General features: G+C 43.5%; 1 protein-coding gene across 2 annotated transcripts in view; it reads left to right on the top strand.

Moving 5' to 3' along the window:
• pde8b (phosphodiesterase 8B) overlaps positions 1-13,082 on the top strand; it is a 57,492-nt gene extending 44,410 nt beyond the window's left edge. For both annotated transcript variants that reach the window (XM_035521257.1, XM_035521258.1), the window contains exons 15-22: positions 2,322-2,379; positions 3,416-3,551; positions 3,726-3,924; positions 6,413-6,630; positions 7,786-7,924; positions 8,045-8,212; positions 8,378-8,507; positions 10,591-13,082. In XM_035521257.1, coding sequence (XP_035377150.1) covers positions 2,322-2,379; positions 3,416-3,551; positions 3,726-3,924; positions 6,413-6,630; positions 7,786-7,924; positions 8,045-8,212; positions 8,378-8,507; positions 10,591-10,700 — 1,158 coding nt within the window. In that variant the 3' untranslated portion in view covers positions 10,701-13,082. The remainder of the gene's footprint in view (positions 1-2,321; positions 2,380-3,415; positions 3,552-3,725; positions 3,925-6,412; positions 6,631-7,785; positions 7,925-8,044; positions 8,213-8,377; positions 8,508-10,590) is intronic.
• The last annotated feature ends 1,064 nt before the right edge of the window (positions 13,083-14,146 follow it).

Here is a 14,146-nt window from a genome sequence, read left to right as displayed (position 1 = left end):
CTTGCATTCAGCATGAACCCTGTCTGAAACATCCTATTTGTTTGGTGAGTTTGAGGTGTGCACCCGTACTGCTTCTGTATTAGTTTGAACACATTCAGAAGTTCTTTTACAGCAGACGCGCACCAACACTTGCTGTTTCCCAAGGGCTGTGACTCACTGCAGTAATCCACATGTATAGAGATGAAACGTTCCCGCAGTGACAACAGTGATGGAGCTGAGCTATACAGTAACCTGCTCCATGGAAATAAAATATCTGTAAATCAACAACAAGGATCACGGTTTTCCCACATTGTTTAATTTAAAACAACTACTGTTCTAAACGTTCAAATACTAATGAAGAGTAAAAAAAAATTAATAAATGTTTAATTCTCAATGTTTGTTTTAATGCTGCTGAGTAACACTATAGCCCAGGCTAACGTTTCTGTTTTAATTATGAGTCTGGATTGTGTGACATAGCAAGAATAGAAACTGGGAGGAAACTGGTTTGCCATGCAGCAAGCAGCGAAAAAAAGAACCAAAGCCTACTTTTGCGCTTGCCACAAATATTACCGCTTCAGTACTGCATACCACACGTGCCGTGTAGAAGATGATCACACTGGTAGGAGCTGACGATGCGGAGCATCTCGGTGAAACAGGCCATCCCCCTTTTCCAACCACGCAGACGAGCCTCCAGAAAGCAGTAGCCAAAATTATTTGTAAAACCATAACTTATTTATTCAATGTAAAATATGGTTATGCACAGTTTCTGGTCATTTTCATTTCTCTCTTCATTCGATAAAAGTGCACACAGTGTGCTACGTAAAAAGATTCCACCCCTCAGCATAGGATGAGTAGCCCGTCTCCAAGGAAACATGCAGCTCATTAACAAGAGCCAGTCAGTTTGATACATTCAGCAGATCTACTTACTACTTGTTATAGCCTGCAGTAGTGTTACTCAGTTGGGACTACTGAGGAGATACTGGAGATTTAAATTTGATCATTTTGTTCTCATTTTACTAGATTTTTCATTTTGATAAATTTAGGTAAATGTATAGAGTTTTGGTCATTGTGATTTGGGGAAGTATTTTTGTTACTTTAACAGAACAATCTATTCAGTTTTATTTATTTAAAGATTACTTTAAAATGCTTTCATGTTACTATTTTTATATTTACATTTTTGGCATTTAGTAGTTGCTCTTATCCAGAGCAACTGTGTCCTAGCCAGTACAGTAGGTTAGAGTTCAAAATACTATTGTATTTCAACAGTATTCTAGCTCAGAGATAAATGCTAATGCCTAGAAGTGTGAAACAAGTATAAGCTCTATATCAGACAACAATTAGTGCAATAACAATATCAAACTATACATGCTAGAGTTTCAGTTACCGCACAGTAGTATGAATTTCATAGGTGCAGAATCAATGGTCATTTAGATATTCCACAAATAGATAAGTTTTCAGTCTGCAAGGGACTCTGGTGTCTAGACAGCCAGTGGAAGCTCATTCCACAATCTGGGAGCCAGGACCGAGAATAGTCTTGATGCGTGTCTTCCATGAGACTTGAAGCATGGTGTTTCAAGCCGAGCCGTACTTGAGGTTTGAAGTACTCGAGGTACAGATTGGGCTTTGTCCACTGTCATCATATATGGAGGGGCTGGTCTATTTTTGGTTTTGTAGGTGAGCATCAAGGTTTTAAATCTGATGCAGCAGCTACTGGAAGCTACTAGATTGAAGACTAGTCATGCTGCCGTGAACTGTATACTGTCTGAAGATCAAAGCACCTTTAAAATAATGTTGTAATATTAAACATTATGTTCATTTAATGTGTTGTATGTAAAAGTTGCATTCTTGTAAATTTTCATACTATAAAAAACATGTAGGCTCACGCAGCATTCATGGCTGCTGGGCTCAAATGCTGGAGATGTGATGAGCGTGTGAGTTTAGGTGACCTTTCCCCCAGTGAACTCTATGCATGGGTCAAAGGTCATTCTCACAGTAAAAATATCTCAAGACATGCTGCAGCTGTACAGTGCGTGAGTACGTGTGTGTGTGTGTGTGTGTGTGTGTGTGTGTGTGTGTGTGTGTGTGTGTGTGTGTGTGTGTGTGTGTGTAAAAAAACCATTAGCCAAAACCTGAAGGTTCTCACAGGGGCTTTGTTTGGAGTTTCGACTGTGGATTTTGAATTACAGACTTTGTTTTTAATTTCTTAGACACACACAAACACACATGCACAACCATTTAAGCAAGGAATTGTGTTTGAACTTGATTTTGTTTTTAAAAAATGAGTGCTCTCTCTCTATCTCTCTAAATATCTCTTTCCCTCTCCCTCTCCCACTCTCTCTTAGGATGGACTTAGACGTCTCTCTGGAAACGAGTACGTTTTCTCCAAGAGCTCCTTCCAGAGTAAGCTTAAACTCACAGACACATCAGCTGCTGCATGCATTCACAGCATCTGCCTGACAGACATTAGTGTCTTTCCCTTCTTCAGCTTGCTCAGTGACTGGAGCAGGGTGGTATTACCCCTGTTTCATGGTAGCTGGCAGTGGCAAAGGGAGATTCAAATTTACCTTCTTCCTCTCTGGTTTAGAAAGTATAATTCCTTGTGTAACTGCCCAGTGAGTGTGAGATTTGTTAGGAGAGTTTGTGTGAGTGTCCTAATTCAGAAAACATGCATTCTGCTCTGCTTTTTTTGGCTCAGAGACAAAAGTGTATGGCTATTACCCATGTCTGAAACAGCTCTCCCATTTAGCCATAGCAGTACAGTATTTAACTTGAAGGAATAAAGCATTTCATAAGCTTTTTTACTGTAGTTTTGGAATGTGACAGTCTGTTAGCATCTAGCAGTTAGCTTGATGTCACAGCAGATGAACACACTTTGCATTTCTGTAAACTTGAGCGATTGTTTGTTGTTGTTTCTGACCAGGCAATGGGATTAGTGATGTCATATTGGATTGGTGATGTCAAACCCAGAAACAAGTTCTGGCCCATTGTTTTCAAACACTGAGATTCCTTCTATTATTAGAATTCCATTGTTATATCCCATGGTGTTCTATGTACACTGGGGTTTCAGGACACATTAATGAGATAAATGTTCCTTCTTCCCTGGCTAAGAGAACAGATGTTTTGATCTGCATTCCTGATTCCAAAATGTCCTCAAAACACATTAAAGCTACATTAAACATAGTGTTTTCACCTCATACTTTCTGTATCTGTTGCACGGCTAGCAAGGTGACTGGTCTGAGAAGTGGAAGAAGCATTATCCAGTTTTTTTTACATTACGGACCTCAGTTGAACAGTCACAAGCCTTCAGCTTCTTGTTCCCTCATAACATTCTGTGTATGCAAATCTTCATTGCCAATGCTGTTCTGTCTGATTAAAGTACAGTAAGCTATGCTGTATCTGTGCTGACCTATGACCTTTGGTACTTGTAACACGGCAGATATGAGTCAGAGTCAGAGTCAGTTGGCAGTGCCGGTGCCGCTCACGGACGTGCCTGCCTCCATCGCTGAGATCTTGAATGAAGAGGAGCACTGGGACTTCAACATCCTGGAGTTGGAGGCAGCCACACACAAGAGGTGGGGAGCGAGGTGGAAGGTGGGAGAGAGAGCCAGAGGGAGATATAGAGATATATGGGTGGTCAAATTCTTTGTGCCTCCCTCTCTCTCTCTATAAAATGTCTGAGTACCGTTTGAGATCATCAGTGCAAGGCAGTATGATGTCCCTCACGCAGATGTGTGTATGTGTCTCAGGCCACTCACATTTCTGGGCCTGAAGATCTTTGCTAATTTTGGCATGTGCGAGTTCCTGAACTGCTCAGAGGCTACGCTGCGCTCCTGGCTGCAGCTGATGGAGGCTAACTACCACGCCTCCAACTCCTACCACAACTCCACCCATGCCGCCGACGTGCTCCATGCTACTGCCTACTTCCTGCGCAAGGACAAGGTCAAGGTACGACCTTTAAGCACATGCGTGTCCGCATCAGCCTTCCACATGTGAACATGTACACGCACATCCACACAAACCTAGCATTACACATGACTGACTGAATTAATGGAGTTTTGGAGGGAAAGGACTGCACTTAAAACTCCTACCTAATTGCCATTTCCCAGTTTCCCCTCTGATTTCCATGACAAGGTTTTTGCACCCAACCACTCCAGAAACTGTTGATTGGTCTTTTTTAAAGGAAGACTCCACCTCCTGGCTGCCCTGAACACCAGCCCAAGTTCTCTAAGTGTTTAACACCACCCCCATAAGAGTTTTACATTCACTCTTCAAATTATTCACTGAAGAGATTCATTTAAGGCACAGTCTTCATTTGCTAATTACATTTTAACAATTATATTAAAGTATGACTAAACCTTATATTATTGATGCTTTGTCAAGTAATGCGTTGTTCTCATGACATCTACAGTACGCATGACTGTTCTGCTCACTGGAATAAATGACAACATATTGTGGAGTGTGGAATTTTTACCAGGTCCAAAGTCGAAACATAGCCAGTGCGTTCCCACACAGAGGCCATCTGCGCAATCCATTTGCAGCATCCAGTGTGCACTGGTAACACTCTCACGCACTAACAGGAAGCTAGCCTGCAGGCTAGGCAACTTCTCATCACGAGTGTAAACCTCTGGGACTCCACAGCTTCATGAGCAGTGTGGATGGCTGTGCCTTCACTTTTCAGATGTTTACACATGATATGGAGATTTGCTATTTCCTGTATACACCCCACCCCCACCCCCGCCAGCCCTAACCATCATCCTGGAGCTTTGCATCCTGGCAGAGGCTTACATGGGCACATCCTTAGCATAGATGAGGAGGAATTCTTTTTTTTATGACAGTTTTAAATGTTTAGCAATAGGGGTTGTACAAAATGTACATACAGTACAGCTGATTCTGTATGTGTAAAGTAAAATGTACAGTAATTGTGCTACAGTGACGTTCCTGAGATCAAAGTCCCAGAAGCCAAATGAACGCATTCCTTAGTTTGTTTAATTACACTTTATTGTTTAACAGCGGCTATGGTAAACAAGATTAACCAATCAGGACCATCCATTATTTTTTCTATTTATGATCAAAACCTTTAGCCAGCTAGCTGCACTAACAATGGAAGTTCAGTCACATAAATGTAAAAAACTCAGTGACTTCTTAAGTTCTGACAAAGACGTGTATGTCATTGTATCTGCCTTTAAAGAACTGCATTTCTAATGTCTGTTAAATGCGACACAATGAGTGTCAGGAGAAAAGGAAGGCAGGCAGATTAGAGTCACGGAACAGAAAAAAAAGACGTTTAACTGAAAGTAAAACACAAACAACAGGATACAAACGACGAACACCACTCAACAATCACAAGCTTATGAGGAAAGTCTTCGAACAGCACATCCACATTGTATAGACAATGACTGCCAAACAGGTAGACAACACAAGGGTTTAAATACATGCACTAACGAGGCGGGTAAAGAGGGGCGCGTGCACCAGGTAACAGGTTGGACAAACCGTCAACTAGTACTGCTCAGTTCTGCATTGCACTTGACAATTTTAATTTTAAATGATTTTATGTAATTTTTTCTCATCTGACTACACCAATGGTGTACACACACACACACACATATACACACACATACAAAAACACACACAAACATCCGTGAGGCAGCATCTCCTGTGCTACATGTGAATCTATGTGAATGTACTAAGATTAAAGCCCAGGGCAGTGTGAGGTGTGAAGCATTCAGCATTCATGACTGCATTGTTCTCATATCTAGTAACACTAGGGGCAGATGGAAGAATAGTAAGGCTGCTATTAGCATTTCTGAAGCCTTCTGGAGCTGGTGTGCTAGACCTACTGGATATTGCATCAGATGATAGTGATGTCATGTTTGACACAGCATTTGAGTGTGTGTGTGTGTGTGTGTGTGTGTGTGTGTGTGTGTGTGTGCTTATACACTTTATGATGCTGCCAATAGAACTATAAAATCGAAGAAAGCATGCAAGCAGCTGAACTGATTCTGTTTGCACACCCACAGGACCAGAGAAAGCAGAGAATGGATCACAATGGGGTGTGAGTCTGTTTGTTGCAGAGCGGAGGCAAGCATTAGAGTGTGTGCATTACAGTTCATGAAAACAGTGACCATCTACAAGCATGTGTGTTGGAGCAGAGGTCCTCACAGCTGTTGAAAGAGCAAGTTTAGGCACTGTTTAATGCCGAGTTTTAATACAGAAAACCAGGGAAGGTCATAAATGCCCTTATATAGTAACTCTGTACATCTACAACACAATAAGGAACTGAATGGAAGCTGAACTAAGCTGCACTCTAGACACCAATGTGAACCACAGGAAATGTCTGAGCTAAAAGAAATGACAGCCGAGGTACAGAAAATGACATCAGATCTGCATGAAGTAATGGCCGAGGTGCACCTTAACCCCTGAGCTGTGTTTCTAGGGCAGCCTGGACCAGCTAGATGAGGTGGCATCCCTGCTGGCGGCGGCCGTGCACGACGTGGACCACCCAGGCCGCACCAACTCCTTCCTGTGCAACGCGGGAAGCGAGCTGGCCATCCTGTACAACGACACGGCCGTGCTAGAGAGTCACCATGCCGCCCTCGCCTTCCAGCTCACTAGCCGAGACAGCAAGAGCAACATCTTCAAGAACATGGAGAGGTGCACACACACTCACGCTTGTATGTTGCATGCAAACACACACACACACACAGACACACACACACACACACACACACACACAGTGTCATCACAGGCAGCCACATACTTTATAGAATGAAAAGGTAGACACACACCTAGCACTTACATACACATACTCTCAGAAAGCACCATCAGAGACAGCCTGTCTTGAAGAGACAGTCTTGAAGAGTCAATGGAGAGGTACACACACACACACACACACACACACACACACAATATTACTTTGATCTTACAGAGACTTGCATAAAATGCAGCCTCATTAAAAAAGGGTTTTTTGTGCATTGTAATGTTTTAACAGCATTCCTCATTTATGCTGTGGTTCAAAGCCAGTGATGCTGCATGTCCGATGATACAGACTGGATCTGTCAGTCAGCAGACACACACAAGAGGATAAAACTTATTTCATATGCTTTCCCCAAAAGCCCTACAATGAAAGGCATCGCTCAGTGGCCATTTAAACTAAAGGATCAAGCCACAATAATAAGATAATTCATCAGGCCTAATTCCTGATGAATTCCTGATTACTCATCTTATTCCTGTGGATTGATCCACTTGACTCTCACGTAAATATCTGAAAGATTCAGTGACTTTTAGAAAGCAGGCAGTACGAACGTTCCATAGAAAAGACAGCATTCCCGAGCCCCAGAATTCACAGCACCACAGTGCTCGTGCAGGAAAGTTGCTGTAAAAAAGTCCGACAGCACCTTGCGTTCCGTGTCAAGCCCTTTCAGGGCTGCAGCCACTCACAACCTGCAGATGAGAGGAAACCCAATAAACAGATTCCTGGACTCTAATGGTTGTTGTTTTTTTTCTTCCCTTGAACAGTTCTTGTTTTGGGTTAGCTCATGCACATGAGTTTGCACCACAAGTTCAGTGGACTGTTTAGGGCACAAGACAGGAAAGCAGATGAGTTGTGGTGTGGTGCCACTATCTCCAGGGCCTGCTTTACATATGTATGGACTTTTAGTTATGACCAGAGAAAGTCATCAAAAGCCAACTGAAGCCCTTCACCACTGACATAGAATGTGGTTTTTCTTCTTCTTCTTCTTCTCCTCTCTTTCTCTCTCTCTTTTTCTCTCTGTCTTCTCTCTCACTTTCCCCCCCCCCCCACCCCAGGAATCAGTTTCGGACATTGAGGCAGGCTATTATAGACATGGTGCTGGCCACGGAGATGACTCGTCATTTTGAGCACGTGAATAAGTTTGTGAACAGCATCAACAAACCCATGGCCGCAATTGAAGAGTCTAGCTCTAATGTAAGATGTGTGCAAGTGAGAGTGTCTGTCAATGTATAAAGCATGTACGTGTGCACCAGGGGTGGCATATTACCTCGTGTGTGTAATCACATATATGTGTGTATGGGTGCCGTGTGAAAGAGCGACGGCAGTGAGCGCGAGGGTCCAGGAAAAATGAGGAACTCACCAGAAAACCGGCTGCTGATTAAGAGAATGATGATCAAATGCGCAGATGTAGCAAACCCTTGCAGACCCCTGCAGCTTTGCATCGAGTGGGCAGGCCGCATCTCAGAGGAATACTTCGCACAGGTACACGCACTGACAGATACACACACACGGGTTCGCATACAGACATGCACGCAGTTAAGTGTATATGCATATAATGTATGCACACAAAGAAACATCTTTATATATCTGTGCATATTCTAAACCCACTGTTTAATGTGTGTATGTGTGTGTGTGTGTGTGTAATAGACAGATGAGGAGAAGAGACAGGGGCTACCTGTTGTCATGCCTGTGTTTGACCGGAACACCTGCAGCATTCCCAAATCCCAGATCTCCTTCATCGACTACTTCATCACAGACATGTTTGATGCTTGGGATGGTAAACATACACACACACACACACACACACAAAACAAACAAACAAAGCACGAGCAAAAACCTCTGTGGAGCACACACAGCACCATCAAAAACAAGGAGAAGTTCACAGGCAGGTGTCCACTCTTTTGCATGCACAAATACACACCTGCACTTTATCACTCTCTCTCCATCAGTATATGCTGGATCAGTGATTTCTGCAGAAGACCCAGATGATATGATGTCTAGATTCCTTCACATCCCTCCTTACCATTATGTTCTGTTGCTTTGATCTCGATAAAGCACTTAGTCTGGTTTGGCTTTTTATTTCTAAGTTTGATGATTCAAAAAGGCCTACAGCTCTTCTAGAATAAAAGTTAAAATGTCCAGAGTGATTACCTAGATAAGTACTATGTCATAGAGAGAGAGAGAGAGAGAGAGAGAGAGAGAGAGAGAGAGAGATGAAGAACAGATAGCAAAGAGATGGGGGGGAAAAGAAAGTGGCAGGAGAGAGAGGGAATGAGTAAGCAGGGATAACGAGTGGAAAAGAAAAAAGAGAAAGAGACGTTCTTTCCCAGGCTTGATCCCTGGAGACTTGTTCACTCTGTTGGCGTAACAGTCCGTTATCAGCAGAGAAGAGTGCTTGACTGTGGGGAGGGCGTTAGTGACACCCACACAAACACACAGGCTGTGAAGGCATTCTGGACAGGCTGTGGCAGGCTTATGGACACGTCTACAGGGTTGTGGATAGATTCTGCGGGGCTTGTGCTGGGGGTGTTTGGGGGCAGGATGGAGGTTCTGTTTCCCACTGAGTTTACCCCCAGAGACAAAGCCTGTTTACAGCTCCTCCGATGATGTCACGGAAAGTTGAAATAACTTTCGGAGTAGGGTAGGGGTTGGGGTGTCTTGAGGCTGTGTGTGTGTGTGTGTGTGTGTGTGTGTGTGTGTGTGTGTGTGTGTGGTGGGGGGCTGGGGGGTGGGGGGTTGGGTGTGTTTGCGTGTGAAAAAATTAATTTTCAAAAAAATATTTACAGCAGTGAAATGCATTGCACACACCACTACCTTAAAATATTTTTTTTAATATAAAATATATATTTTTAAATTACTGAGTTGTAAATAGTTTAATGTATCTTTGTATTTGAACTAACTGGATTAAGGGACCACAGTAGTTTATATTCCCACTGACAGACTGAGGTAAAAAGTGTTAGGGATGGTCTTGGAGAGAATGGAACGCACATCCTCAGTCTCGGACACACGCTATCTCGGACATGTACGTCAGACATGCTGAAATTTCACAAAGGGGAACTGGTGTGCAGGTTGCCATCAAACTAACTTGTCTCTTGGTTGCTTCTCTAAGAAGGTCAGAAGGCAGCTTGTTATATCAGTCAGAAGGACCCAGCGGTCACATTTTACCCTGAGCTAGCGCTGGAATCCAGCACATCCTGGGCTGGACCACAAGTCATACTGCTATCTTTGTCAGTCCAGCCCCCTTGACACAAAATTAGCATTATTAAACCAAAAAGGTAGTTGGGGAGAAATGTTCTTCAGATGTGAACATTGTGAAAGGAAAATGTTCATTCAGAAAGAATTCAAATGAAAGGGGATATAAAAATGTTATGAGGATATAGTCAATTATTTTGGAATAAAGTATAGGTTTATTAATAAAGTTTTTTTTTCCCATATTTAATTATTGAATAATGAGTACTTTTATGCTTGCCATGAGATGAGAGAATATTCAAAGAAACTCCTCCACACAGAGAGCACATTACTGGTGACCTGTTAATTGCACCTGGTTCAAAGGGACATTGAATTGCTCGTATGATGTGATGAACCTGTAACACAATCATGATGCTTTTTCCCTGCTGTTGCTGGATGTGAGTGGATGATCTTTAAGGTTGCCCTGATGTGCAGCGCTCTCTCGTTTTTACTGTCTGCCTGCTTATTCCTCCTTCTCCGCTCTTTTTTTCTCAGTCTTTCTGTTGTACGTGATGCGTGCAAATAATTGAATTGTTAGTGTGGTGGTAAATGCAGTGGCATCTATACTAATATATAATCTCTTTCTTCCTTTGTTCTCTCTCTCTCTCTCTTTCTCTCTCTCTCTCTCTCAGCATTTGCTGGTCTGCCAGGCTTAATGGAGCACTTGTCGGAGAACTATAAGTACTGGAAGACTCTGGATGAGATGAAATGTAAAAGCCTTCGACCGCCTCCCCCTACCTGACCTTTTCTCCCGACACTGACTTTCCCTGCCCTCCTGAGGTCAAAGGCCAGAGGTCAGGCTGTGGATCTGAATGTAGCGCATCTCCTAATCAACCTCCCCACTGTGATGGTAGAAAGCCAGCTGGACCTTAAAGGTTCCAACCCCAAACACAGGCCAGCAGCCCAGGGCACAACTTGGCAACAGTTACCCTGGCAACACTCCAGCCCTGACGACAATCGCCGCGGTTACAAGGGTACAACATGAATGAAAGACAAAACGCACTTTAGCAGACCTCCTCTAGCTTTCTTACTTCATTTTTTCCCCTTTTCTCATCATTCGCTCTCTCCCTTTGAGATGCCGCTGGACTACATTTTATAAATCATTCTGTAACTGATAGTATATTATGCTTTTATGAATAGGACATCACAGTTGGACTTAACAAACATAAATCGTATATAGAGAGAGATATTATAACACACACTCATGTGTGGGGGATTGGACGATGTACTCAGGAAGCAGGAAGTGTGATGTGTGTGTGACTCTAGTTGGCTTCTGTCCTGAAGCCTGCATGGTCAAAGTGGTCAAAGCAGGCCCCGTTCCTGACCTCTGACCTCAGTGGCAGAGAGGCCAGTCAATGGTGGGCTTGTGACTCCTCAGAGATAGCTGATGTCTGTTACTCCTCAGTGATAGCTGACGTTTGAATTGCCAGTAGATCAGAAGACATTTAACCTGCGCTTTATACCCGAGAATCAAATATTTATTTTTAAATTTAAGCCATTCCTCTCTTACATTTCTATGGAGATTTTAAAAGAATGAGATGATTAGTCTTGCTCCACATGTTGTCAGGATACTGATGAACTTTTCTGTCCATGCTAAGCACACAAGGCCAGGCAGGTGTGTGTGTGTGTGTGTGTGTTTGTGTGCGTGTGTGTGAGAGGGACGAGTAGCAGGCCTTGTGGCCGGGCCGAGGGTCCTGGGCATCTCTCACACACCAGGGCCAGCGCAATCTTCTGCTTCCAGTCGTCTTTACAGTTCATAGCCTCCTGCGGAGCCCGTGCAATACAGCACCTTCATGGCTTCAAGTTAGGGTGTACCCCAGTTATATTACTCTTGACCCCCAGACTGCCTTCAATTTGGTTTAAAAGATCATTAAGAGTAATGTGGTATCATGCAGAGGGTGTTTATGGGCCTTAAGGGGCCCCTGGTGTCCCAGGGGCCTCTGCCAGCTTCAGGGTCATTTGGCTGATCTTGGCAGCAGCCCACCTTTTCTGGGTCAAGTGTGGATATTGATAAGTCCTGCCCACATGCCACTCACCTGTGGAAGCCCTCTCAGGTCTAAAACACTGAGCTGGGTGTGGAAAGGAAAGACCTTAATTTTTCCCCAGGGGTGTGTGGACATTGTCGTCAGTCCCCAGGGATGTGTGGACATTGTCGTCAGTCCCCAGGTGTGTGTGGCCATTGTCATCAGTCCCCAGGGGTGTTTGGACATTCTCATCATTTCCCAGGAGTGTGTGGACATTGTCATGAGTCCACAGGGGTGTTTGGACATTCTCATCATTTCCCAGGAGTGTGTGGACATTGTCATGAGTCCACAGGGGTGTTTGGACATTCTCATCATTTCCCAGGAGTGTGTGGACATTGTCATGAGTCCACAGGGGTGTGTGGACATTGTCGTCAGTCCCCAGGAGTGTGTGGACATTTTTATCAGTCCCCAGAAGTGTATGGACATTGTCATCAGTGCCCAGGAGTGTATGGACATTGTCATCAGTGCCCAAGGGTTGTGTTCTGTCTGGGACAAAGGAGCATTCCGGAAGTTTCAATATGATGACAACTTGTTTTTCACGCTCTGTCTCTTACTCTCTCTGCCTCTCTTTCTCCCCAACAGGGCTCCAGGAATGTGTAGAATTAATAATGGAGATATCAAAGATTACTGTAGATGTCTGAGCACTTTCCAGAGATACTGTATTTATGACACTTACTGTATTGCGTGACGCTTGATGGAGTGTGTGCTTGTGTGTGCTTGTGTGTGTGTGTGTGTGTGTGTGAGAGAGAGAGATAGAGAGAGAAGGGGGGGGGGGCTAGATTGTATTTATTTTTTTCACTCTGAACCTTAGTCTCCATCAGTGATTTGTTTGAAAAATGTCCATTACATTTTCAAAACAGTGTCTCATTAACACAACAGCAAACCAAGAACTAATCGCTGACATCACACTATCCCCAGATAGACAGAGAGAGAGAGAGAGAGTGTGTGTGTGTGTGTGCACGTGAGATACAGAGAGACAAATAGAATTTTAACAACCTGAGCGTTTCTGATTTCTTTCTGTAGTCGCCTCTGCATACATGTAACTTTGAAATGTCCATTTTCTTTTGTTTTTTTCTAATATACCAGTTGTTCTTTCTTGATTAATTGAATGTGATGTGATTGTTAGAATCCAAATGACCCCTCTGGTTCTCCACACTGACATGTGACCCAGAAGCACTGTGAGACCCCAATGGCTCTATAAGAAGATGCCAGAACTGTATTACTTTTTAAGTCTGTCGAGACAAGTTGGCAGTTTTTCATCCAGTTCCCGCCAGTTGTAGCCATATCCCACCATCCCCCCACCCCATGGTAGGTTTCCCCAGTCAACTGTCAGTGTAAAGAGGGTCTGAAAGCTAACATGCTTCCACCATGACAAACAAAGCCAACATCAGCATCTTTAAGAATGACCTCCCATGCACCTCACCACTCTAGAAGGAGAGCACTGTCGTTCTCATATATGTGATACATCAAAGGTTCCCAGGTGCTGGGGATGCATCTCTGTGCATTCTCTGATGCTCTTAGCACACCTGATTCAGCATATGAAGGGCTGTCAAGCTACTGCAAAGTTACCTCATGTGTAAAGTTACCCAATGGGTTGAATCGAGAATGTAGAGCAGGCAGAACAAAAATAAACCCAGCACATAGTTTTAAGGACAGGAGGTTTGCTGTCTTAGATGATTGTATTTTGTATTACAGTAGAGAGCAGCATTCCCAGGTATACTCTGGTGAACATTTAAAAATATCTGTGGCAGCAGCCCATCCAGGAAGATGAGCTAACGCACTGCAAACCCAAACACAGGCTCCTTTCCTCCTTTTTTCTCCAGTTTCTCCTGCTTGTTCTGGTTAATACCACAATAAATACATGTGCGTGTACCTGGCAGACATCAGCATAAATATCAGATGGATGGTGTGTTTCACACTTGGATACCAGCTGCTTAGACTCAAGCATTCTGGCATGTGCCATGAATGACTCTTCAGTCTGTGCCACACTGTTACTTCCGAGCAGAAACAGTAGTCAGTAGCAGGTACTTCCAGTTTACGATGGACAGTGTGTAAGTACAGACATGGTAAACTTCGTTTATAAGCTTATGCTTCCATTAAAAGGTGGGGCTTTGTAGGCCAGTAAGATGCATGTGTGACCTTGATCGAATGTTCATTAATTCAC

Source organism: Electrophorus electricus, chromosome 22 (genome assembly GCF_013358815.1).
Source record: "Electrophorus electricus isolate fEleEle1 chromosome 22, fEleEle1.pri, whole genome shotgun sequence".
NCBI classification, from domain to species: Eukaryota; Metazoa; Chordata; class Actinopteri; order Gymnotiformes; family Gymnotidae; genus Electrophorus; species Electrophorus electricus.
This window is presented reverse-complemented; position numbering and strand designations above follow the sequence as displayed.